Genomic DNA, 10090 nt, shown 5'->3' with positions numbered 1-10090 from the left:
ACTGCAAGCAGTGCAGATAAAACATCTAAGGGCAAAGGGTGGCAGAGAACCTCAGCTCTCACACCAAGGGCAGCTCCCTGCCCACATCCCCGCCACCCCCCAGAGCAGCCTGCATGCCCACAGCCACATGCACCAGCCTCCGTATTCCATCCCCCGGAGGCACAGCCAGCACTGGGGCCTCGTCCCGCCTGTACCATCTGTGTGACCACCTCCTCCCAGCTCTGCTCAGCACAGCACAACCCAGGACACGGACAGATGCTCCTCCAGACAGCAAGGCTCAATGTTTATTGACAGCTCCTTCAGGCCCGTCACCACACACCAGGCCCCACATTGCCCCACCGAGACTGCAGGAACGGCACGGCAGAGGAGATGTCCGCTCTGGGCCCAACCCCTTGCTGCCTACAGGATTGTACACCACTTTCCAAAGACTTTCCATCTGTCTTCCTCCAGCATTTCTGGCGTGTAACGCGGAGCATCACAATTCTTTTCTACCATGGCGTCAATCATGTTGATGAGCTTTGCAACCTGCTGATCCCTTGCCTCTCCGGTTGCTATGTTGCTGAAAGCAATGTACCGATTTCCACACTTTTCTGCCACTTTCTTGAGGTGTGGGCTCTTTTCTATGAAACCCTTTAGGTCTTCTGGATTCTTCAGCTCTTCTGCTCGGGTGAATAACAGGATTGTGTACTTCTCTGCTTTAGTATGGAAAATCTTGGTCACCCACTCAAACACTTCCTGTTCAGCCTTTGTGAATCGGCCCAGCTGCATCACCAGGATGATGGCATGGACCCCTCCATAGAGGTTCCGAAGGGCATTTCCAATCTTTTCAGCTGTTTTCCGGTTGGCTTCTCTAGTGTCAAAAAGGCCAGGAGTGTCGACAACAACAACTGGTCTTCCAGAAAAGTGGGCTTTGTCTTTCTCGTACTGATGGGTTATCGACTCTGCTGACAAACCAAATTGAAACGCATTCTTTCCGAGGATGGTGTTCCCTGTCGCACTCTTCCCATTCCCCGTCTTGCCCACCAGCAGGATGCTCAGCCTGGATCCTGGGGAGCAACCAGAGACGTGTGTGAGCTTCGCGGTGCCGGGACGGCCCCTGCTCGCCACGCGCCGGCTCCCAGGCACAGGTGCCCGGGGCCGCGAGGAAAGGTGTCCCCGAGCCAGCGCTGTGCGCCTGCGGGGACGGGACGGGGCACGGGCTGGAGCCGGCTGCCAGCAGGCACACAGGGCTCGCTCGGCCCCAGCCACCCTCAGCCTGGCTCTGTGCGGCTCGGGGAGCGGGGAGATGGGAGGCAGCCTCAGCACAGCCCCGAGGCCGCGGCCTCCCACAAAGCCCACGCGCTGCGTGCACGAGGCTGCACGAGGACGCCAACCTCCTGTGCTTCCCCAGCACTCAGCCAGGAGCCCGGCCGGGCTGCGCCTGCCTGCGTGCAGCACTGAGTGTCTCACCTGTGCTTTGATGTTCTGCCATTGTGGGAGCGCTCACACTCACACAGGGAGCCTGGAAGGAGAGAGATTCTAAGTGAGAATGGCACAAATCACCCCTGCATCCCTCCCTGTGCTAATGAAAGTGATACAGATGATCACTGGACTGGCCCCGGGGACACATCGCTGCGAGGACACATGAAGGAATGGGCAGCTGCATGACAAGGACAGTGGCCATGCAGACCCCTGCCCAGGGCTGACAATGGGGCAGTGCTCCTGGTGCGTGCTTGGGCACCCATGAAAACCCCAGTGCCTAGCACTCCTCCTGGGTGTCAGCGGAATGGTGGGATCCCAGAATGTCCCAAGTTGGAACGGACCCCTGGCTCCAAGTTGGAGAAGCCAAACCCAAACCCTATGTCTCACAGCAGTGTCCCAGCGCTCCAGCAGCTCGGGATCGTGCCAGCTCCCCAGGGGAGCTGCTCTGGGGCAGAGCCTTTCCCTTACCTCCAGCCGACCCTACCCTGACACAGCTCCATGCCGTTCCCTTGGGGCCTGTCACTGTCATAGACAGCAGAGCTCAGTGCTGCCCCTCTGCTGCCTTCAACAAGCTGTAGGGCCACGAGGAGATGTTGGGCCATGCAGAGCTGCATCCACCGTGAGCCCTCCCCTCATCTTCCTCTGCTCTGGGACTAACATACCCAGGGCCCTCAGCTCTCCTCACACCCCTTGCCCTGCACACACTTCCCCTTCTCTGCAGCCCTCCTTTGGACACTCTCTAACAGCTCCATGTCCTTCTGATACAGAAGCACCCAACCTGCACCCCATGCTCGAGCTCAGGCCGCAGCACAGAGCAGAGGGGATGGTCCCTTCCCTCGCCAGCACTGCTGGGCCTGCTGCAACCCAGGGGATGGGGCCCTTTTGGCTGCAGGGCACTGCTTGTTCACGTCCTCCAGGCCATCCCAGAGCACTGCTGTGGGGCTACCATCCGGCCTCTGCTCCCCCAGTCTGTACTGAGAACCCATATCCAGTCGCTGAATGGAACATTGAACAGACCCGGCCCCAGAATGGTGCCCTGCGCAACCCCCATTGACTGCCACCAGCATATGTACCCCCATGTTCCAACACCATGAGCTCGACCCGTCAGCCCTGCATTCACCCATTGCACTGTGTCCGTATCCGGCTGTGTGCCGGCCACTATGCCTGGAACGTTCCTGTTGGCAATGGGATGGAAGGCAGTGCTGAAATCCGAGAGGATGACGTCTAGAGGCTCCCCTTGGTCTACTCGGTGGGTGAGTTGTCCCAGAGGAGATGAAGCTGGTGGAGAGGTGAGCTGGCAGAACAATCCCACCAGCCCTCAAGTCAGCAGGAGGTTCTCTGAGCAGTGAGCTCCAGCCCAGCACCAGGCGTGGGGCTTTGCACTCCAAGAGCTGTGGCAGCAACCGACGCAGTGTGCACGTTCTGCAGGTGCCTCGGAGCCGGGGAGCTCCCATTCCCGCCTGCAGACACACTGGGGCTGCCAGCCTGAGGACAGAGGTCTCACAAACATGTCGTTCCTATAAATACACTTGGAGCTGATAACAAAACCAAGAGCAAAGGCAGGCAGAGAGCACCTCAGCTCTTGCACCAAGGGCAGCTCCCCATCCCCAACAAGGGCCTGCCACATCCCTGCACCACAGCAGGGCTGGGGCTGATGGCCCCAAAGGGACGGCGCTGTGCATAGGGCTGCATACAGGGCTTTCCCTGCCACCCGCTCTCACCCAGAGAGGACTGAGGCCTTACAACATCACACAGCTCAGCACCGGCTCCACACACCCCAGCATGGGGCAGCCAGCACTGAGGCCAGGTCCTGATCACACCTGGTGTGTGACCACCTCCTCCCAGCTCTGCTCAGCACAGCACAACCCAGGGCACAGATGGATGCTCCTCCAGACAGCAAGGCTCAATGCTTTTTGACAGCTCCTTCAGGCCCATCACCACACACCATGCCCCGCATCTCCCCATGAAGGCAGCAGGAACGGCATGGCAGAGGAGATGTCTCCTCTGGGACCAGCCCCTTTCTGCCGACAGGACGGTACGGACCTGTTCAGGCGACATCGCTTTATGTTTCTCCATCATTTCTCCCATGTAACACGGATCATCACGATTCTTCTCTACCATGGCATCAATCATGTGGATGAGATTTGCAACCTGCCGATCCCTCGCCTCTCCAGTAGCTCTGTTGCTGAATGTGATGTACCGATCGCTGTACTTTGCTGCCAGCTCCTTGAGGTATGGGCTCCTTTCTATGAAACCCTTGAGGTCTTCCGGATGCTCTAGCTGTTCTGCGCGGGTGAACAACAGGATTGTGTACTTCTCTGCTTTGGTATGGAAAATCTTGGTCATCCACTCAAACACTTCCTGCTCCTCCTTTGTGATTTGGCCGACCTGCATCACCTGGACGATGGCAAAGACCTGTGCATGGTCATTCTGAATGGCATTCTTAATCTTCTCAGCTGCTTTCAGGTTGGCTTCCCTACTGCCAAGAAAGCCAGGAGTGTCAACAACAACAACTGACCGTCCAGGAAGGAGGCCTTCAGCTTTCTCACACTCTTGGGTTATCGACTCTGCTGACACATAAGATTCAAATGCCTTCCTCCCAAGGATGGTGTTCCCTGTTGCACTCTTCCCACTCCCTGTCTTGCCCACCAGCAGGATGCTCAGCCTGGATCCTGGGGAGCAACCAGAGACGTGTGTGAGCCCCGCGGTGCCGGGACAGCCCCTGCTCGCCACGCGCCGGCTCCCAGGCGCAGGTGCCCGGGGCAGCAAGGAAAGGTGTCCCCGAGCCAGCGCTGTGCGCCTGCGGGGACGGGACGGGGCACGGGCTGGAGCCGGCTGCCAGCAGGCACACAGGGCTCGCTCGGCCCCAGCCGCCCTCAGCCTGGCTCTGTGCGGCTCGGGGAGCGGGGAGATGGGAGGCAGCCTCAGCACAGCCCCGAGGTCATGGCCTCCCACAAAACCCACGCGCCGCGTGCACGAGGCTGCACGAGGACGCCAACCCCCCATGCTTCCCCAGCGCTCAGCCAGGAGCCCGGCCAGGCTGCTCCTTCCTGCACGCGGCGCTGAGCGGCTCACCTGTGCTTTGATGTCCTGCCATTGTGGGAGCGCTCACACTCACACAGGGAGCCTGGAAGGAGAGAGATTTTAAGTGAGAATGCCACAAATCTCCCCTGCTTCCCTCCCTGTGCTAGGGAAGGGGATACAGATGATCTCTGGGGACTCAGGTCAGTCCCACAGCCGTGTGTGCGTGGAGATAGCGAAACGTCATCAACATTACCCATCTTCAATGACTTTCTCTTCATCTTTGAAAAGAAATGTTCGCCAAACCTTACTCCTGGAAATCAGAACCCACTCCTTGACACCAGATGCTCCATGCCTGGAATGTCTTTCAGCAGTGGCAGCAGAGCTGCACGCCACTCACCTGTACTTTGTCCCAGCTCTGACTGCTGCACTTGTGCTGTTCCTGCTCTCCTCCTGCGGAGCAGTGCTGGGGCTGGAACCACTGTGCAGCTCAGCAGCGCGTTTAGAGGCAGCGTCAGGAGGAGGGCAGAGCTGCAAGCGCACATCAGCGCTGCTCCACAATTGGCCACATCTCAGCTGTCCCACTGCGGGGACACCGCCCACTGTCCCCAAGCCACATCCAGCCTGGACTTGGGCACTGCCAGGGATGGGGCATCAACAGCTCCTCCGGGAAACTTGACTTATGGCCTCACCACCCCTCCCCTATTTACATTAAAGCCATTCACCTTTGTCCTGTCAGTACACTCTCAGGTACAGGAAGCATTGTTGTGCTGTGCAGTGCCGCAGCCCTGGTGCAAGGATCCAGAGGCTGTGGGGACTCCCCTTTGGGGACCTCCAGCCCCCATTCATGAGGCTGGGCACCCTGCTCTGGGTGTTCCCGGGGAGGCAAGGGAGACCAAATCCCACCGTCCCCAAACCACAGGTCCCTTGGGGCCACAGGCAGCTCTGCAGACCGCCCGCTCCATCCCCGCCCATCGCTGTCCCCCAGCGCCCGCTGCCCAGGGCCGTGTCCCTTTGGCTGTTGAACCTCTCCAGAGATGGAGACGCCAGTGCCACGCTGGGCAGGCAGTGCAGTGCTCGCCCACCCACTCAAATTGGAAGTGGATTGGTGATGTTTCCCCGGAGTCCTTGTACTTCCTGTTGTGCCCATTGCCTCAGCTCCTCCTTCCTCAGACTGGCTCTGGCACCAAGGAAGATGTGGGTGCACTATGGTGATTGCGGGTCATGGTTGGCAGGCCTTGCCCCGAGGCGCAGGGCTGTGCAGCTCCCTGCAGGCCTGGCCCTGGGGACTCATCGCTGCGAGGACACATGAGGGCATGGTCAGCTGCACAACAAGGACAGCAGTCGTGCAGACCCCTGCCCAGGGCTGACAGTGGGGCAGTGCTCCTGGTGCGTGCATGGACACCCAGGAAAACCGCAGTCCCCATCGCACTGCTGCCATCCTCGGCCATGAGCAGTGGGGAGCGGCCCCAGCACCCCAAGCCACAGCCCACACTTTCGATCCTGCACGGCCTTGCCCAGGGTGTGGGCATGGAGCATCCCTGCACTCCTCCTGGGTGCCATGAGGACAATGGGATCCCAGAATGTCCCGAGTTGTAAGGGACCCCTAGCTCCACGCTGGACATGCCAAACCCCAACCCTAATTTTGAGCACGGTGTTCCAGCACTCCAGCAGCTTGGTGCTGTGCCCCTGCCCAGGGGAGCAGCTTCATGCACTGCTCTCAGGGGCAGAGCCTTTCTCTCTCCTCCACTCCACCCTCCCATGACACAGCTCCAGGCCATTCCCTCATGCACTGTCACTGATGCAGCCCTCAGAGCTCAGCGCTGCCCCTCCACTCCCTCTGAGGAGCTGTAGGGCCACGAGGAGCTGTGGGTACATGAGGAGCTGCAGCCGCCATGAGGCCTCCCCTCAGACTTGTCTGCTCTGGGCCCAACAAACCCCTGGCCCTCTGCTCTCCTCACACCCCTTGCCCTGCAGTCCCTTCCCCATCGCCGCAGCCCTCCTCTGGACGATCTCCAACAGCTCTGTGTCCTTCTGACACGGCAGCACACAACCTGCACCCCGTGCTCCAGCTCAGGCTGCAGCACAGAGTGGAGGGGACAGTCCCTACTCTCCCCGGCACTGCTGGGCCTGCTGCCCCCCAGGGGACGGGGCCCTTTTGGCTGCGGGGCACTGCAGGCTCCCATCCTCCAGGCTGTCCCGGAGCCCCCAGAGTCCTTCTGTGGGACTGCCATCTGCCCTCTGCTCCCCTAGTCTGTACGTATACCCAGGGTAGCCCCGTCCCAGGTGCAGCTCTTGCTCTTGGTCACCTCCATGAGGTTGGGCATTGCTTGGCCCTCCCATCACTCTGGGTCTCTCTGCAAGGCCTCTCCACCCCTGAAACAGTCAGCAGGTCATCGCAGCATACTGTCATCCACAACCTTCCTTAGTTTTTCTTAGTGACAGCATCCAAGTCATGGAGAGAACATTGAAGAGAATCAGCCCTGACATGGAGCCCTGTGGAACCCCCCATGACTGCCACCAGCACGGTACAGCCCTGTCCCAGATCCTGGAGCCCAGCCCTTCACCCACAGAACTGTGTACGTGTGTAGCTGTGTGCTGAACGTTTGATCCTGACAATTCTTCCACAAATATGCTGCCCGTTCTGCTGCTGCCTCCAAGCTGGGGATCGCCCACAAAACCTGCACAAATGCCAGGTGAGGATGAAGGCCCCACAGACGCATTTCCCCTAAGTGTACTCCATTGCAAGCAGTGCAGATAACACGTCTAAGGGCAAAGGGTGGCAGAGAACCTCAGCTCTCACACCAAGGGCAGCTCCCTGCCCACATCCCCACCACCCCCCAGAGCAGCCTGCATGCCCACAGCCACATGCACCAGCCTCCGTATTCCATCCCCCGGAGGCACAGCCAGCACTGGGGCCTCGTCCCACCTGCACCGTGTGTGTGACCACCTCCTCCCAGCTCTGCTCAGCACAGCACAACCCAAGGCATGGACAGATGCTCCTCCAGACAGCAAGGCTCAATGTTTATTGACAGCTCCTTCAGGCCCATCACCACACACCATGCCCCACATCACCCCACCAAGACTGCAGGAATGACACAGCAGCGGAGATGTCTGCTATGGAACCAACCCCTTGCTGCCTACAGGATTCTACAAAACTTTTCAAAGAATGTCCGTGTGTCTTCCTCCAGCATTTCTGGCGTATAACACGGAGCACCACGATTCTTTTCTACCATGGCGTCGATCATGTTGATGAGCTCTGCAACCTGCCGATTGCTTGCCTCTCCGGTGGCAATGTTGCTGAAACCAATGTACCGATTGCTGCACTTGGCTGCCAGCCCCATGAGGTGTGGGCTTTTTTCTATGAAACCCTTCAGGTCTTCTGGATTCTTCAGCTCTTCTGCTCGGGTGAATAACAGGATTGTGTATTTCTCTGCTTTAGTATGGAAAATCTTGGTCACCCACTTAGCCACTTCCTCCTCTTCCTTAGTGATTCGGCCCAGCTGCATGACCAGGATGATGGCATGGACCCCTGAAGAGAGGGCCCGGAGGCCATTCTTGATTTTTTCAGCTGTTTTCTGGTTGACTTCTCTGGTATCAAAAAGGCCAGGTGTGTCAACAATTACAATTCGTCTTCCAGCGAAGTCGTTCTCAACTATATTGAAGTACCTTGTTACTGCGTGTGCCGACAAATCAGACTGAAACGCCATCCTCCCAAGGATGGTGTTCCCTGTAGCACTCTTCCCAGCCCCCGTCTTGCCCACCAGCAATATCCTCAGCTCAGATCCTGGAGAACAAGCAGAGACGTGTGTGAGCCCCGCAGTGCCGGGACAGCCCCTGCTCGCCACGCGCCGGCTCCCAGGCGCAGGTGCCCGGGGCCGCAAGGAAAGGTGTCCCCGAGCCAGCGCTGTGCGCCTGCGGGGACGGGACGGGGCACGGGCTGGAGCCGGCTGCCAGCAGGCACACAGGGCTCGCTCGGCCTCGTCCACCCTCAGCCTGGCTCTGTGCGGCTCGGGGAGCTGGGAGATGGGAGGCAGCCTCAGCACAGCCCCGAGGCCGCGGCCTCCCACAAAGCCCACGTGCCGTGTGCACGAGGCTGCACGAGGACACCAACCCCCGTGCTTCCCCAGCGCTCAGCCAGGAGCCTGGCCGGGCTGCGCCTGCCTGCGCGCAGCGCTGAGTGTCTCACCTGTGCTTTGATGTTCTGCCATTGCAGGAACGCTCGCACTCACACGGGGAGCCTGGAAGGAGAGAGATTTTAAGTGAGAATGGTACAAATCTCCTCTGCTTCCATCAGCATTCTAAGGAAGGGGATACAGATGATCTCTGGGGACTCAGGTCAGTCCCACAGCCGTGTGTGCTTGGAGAAAGCAAAACGTCATCAACATTACCCATCTCCAATGACTTTCTCTTTGGAAAGAAATNCAAGGAAAGGTGTCCCCGAGCCAGCGCTGTGCGCCTGCGGGGACGGGACGGGGCACGGGCTGGAGCCGGCTGCCAGCAGGCACACAGGGCTCGCTCGGCCTCGTCCACCCTCAGCCTGGCTCTGTGCGGCTCGGGGAGCTGGGAGATGGGAGGCAGCCTCAGCACAGCCCCGAGGCCGCGGCCTCCCACAAAGCCCACGTGCCGTGTGCACGAGGCTGCACGAGGACACCAACCCCCGTGCTTCCCCAGCGCTCAGCCAGGAGCCTGGCCGGGCTGCGCCTGCCTGCGCGCAGCGCTGAGTGTCTCACCTGTGCTTTGATGTTCTGCCATTGCAGGAACGCTCGCACTCACACGGGGAGCCTGGAAGGAGAGAGATTTTAAGTGAGAATGGTACAAATCTCCTCTGCTTCCATCAGCATTCTAAGGAAGGGGATACAGATGATCTCTGGGGACTCAGGTCAGTCCCACAGCCGTGTGTGCTTGGAGAAAGCAAAACGTCATCAACATTACCCATCTCCAATGACTTTCTCTTTGGAAAGAAATGTTCGCCAAACCTTACTCCTGGAAATCAGAACCCACTCCTTGACACCAGATGCTCCATGCCTGGAATGTCTTTCAGCAGTGGCAGCAGAGCTGCACGCCACTCACCTGTACTTTGTCCCAGCTCTGACTGCTGCACTTGTGCTGTTCCTGCTCTCCTCCTGCGGAGCAGTGCTGGGGCTGGAACCACTGTGCAGCTCAGCAGCGCGTTTAGAGGCAGCGTCAGGAGGAGGGCAGAGCTGCGAGCGCACATCAGCGCTGCTCCACAATTGGCCACATCTCAGCTGTCCCACTGCGGGGACACCGCCCACTGTCCCCAAGCCACATCCAGCCTGGACTTGGGCACTGCCAGGGATGGGGCATCAACAGCTCCTCCGGGAAACTTGACTTATGGCCTCACCACCCCTCCCCTATTTACATTAAAGCCATTCACCTTTGTCCTGTCAGTACACTCTCAGGTACAGGAAGCATTGTTGTGCTGTGCAGTGCCGCAGCCCTGGTGCAAGGATCCAGAGGCTGTGGGGACTCCCCTTTGGGGACCTCCAGCCCCCATTCATGAGGCTGGGCACCCTGCTCTGGGTGTTCCCGGGGAGGCAAGGGAGACCAAATCCCACCGTCCCCAAACCACAGGTCCCTTGGGGCC

General features: G+C 59.3%; 2 protein-coding genes across 7 annotated transcripts in view; both read right to left on the bottom strand.

Moving 5' to 3' along the window:
* Window positions 1–264: 264 nt before the first annotated feature.
* LOC110390722 (GTPase IMAP family member 8-like) overlaps window positions 265–10090 on the bottom strand; it is a 26531-nt gene continuing 16705 nt past the window's right edge. The window contains exons 1-5 of one of the 2 annotated variants that reach the window (XM_021382173.1): window positions 4883–4914; window positions 4537–4588; window positions 3505–4133; window positions 1450–1501; window positions 265–1046 (exon numbers count right to left, since the gene is read on the bottom strand). In XM_021382173.1, the coding sequence (XP_021237848.1) occupies window positions 400–1046; window positions 1450–1501; window positions 3505–4133; window positions 4537–4558 (1350 nt within the window). In that variant the 5' untranslated portion in view covers window positions 4559–4588; window positions 4883–4914 and the 3' untranslated portion in view covers window positions 265–399. Of the gene's footprint in view, window positions 1047–1449; window positions 1502–3504; window positions 4134–4536; window positions 4589–4882; window positions 4915–10090 lie in introns of those variants that run through there. The other variant, XM_021382174.1, reaches the window with a different exon arrangement.
* Window positions 7480–10090, bottom strand: part of LOC110390732 (GTPase IMAP family member 7-like) — a 27677-nt gene continuing 25066 nt past the window's right edge. For 3 of the 5 annotated variants that reach the window (XM_021382195.1, XM_021382191.1, XM_021382192.1), the window contains 2 exons: window positions 9216–9267; window positions 7480–8269 (listed from right to left, as the gene is read on the bottom strand). In XM_021382195.1, the coding sequence (XP_021237870.1) occupies window positions 7623–8269; window positions 9216–9237 (669 nt within the window). In that variant the 5' untranslated portion in view covers window positions 9238–9267 and the 3' untranslated portion in view covers window positions 7480–7622. Of the gene's footprint in view, window positions 8270–8671; window positions 8878–9215; window positions 9268–9555; window positions 10072–10090 lie in introns of those variants that run through there. The other 2 variants (XM_021382194.1, XM_021382196.1) reach the window with 2 other exon arrangements.

This window comes from Numida meleagris, unplaced genomic scaffold (assembly GCF_002078875.1).
Source record: "Numida meleagris isolate 19003 breed g44 Domestic line unplaced genomic scaffold, NumMel1.0 unplaced_Scaffold180, whole genome shotgun sequence".
In the NCBI taxonomy this organism is placed as follows: Eukaryota; Metazoa; Chordata; class Aves; order Galliformes; family Numididae; genus Numida; species Numida meleagris.
The sequence above is the reverse complement of the archived record's forward strand: the minus strand, read 5'-3'. Positions and strand labels throughout refer to the sequence as shown.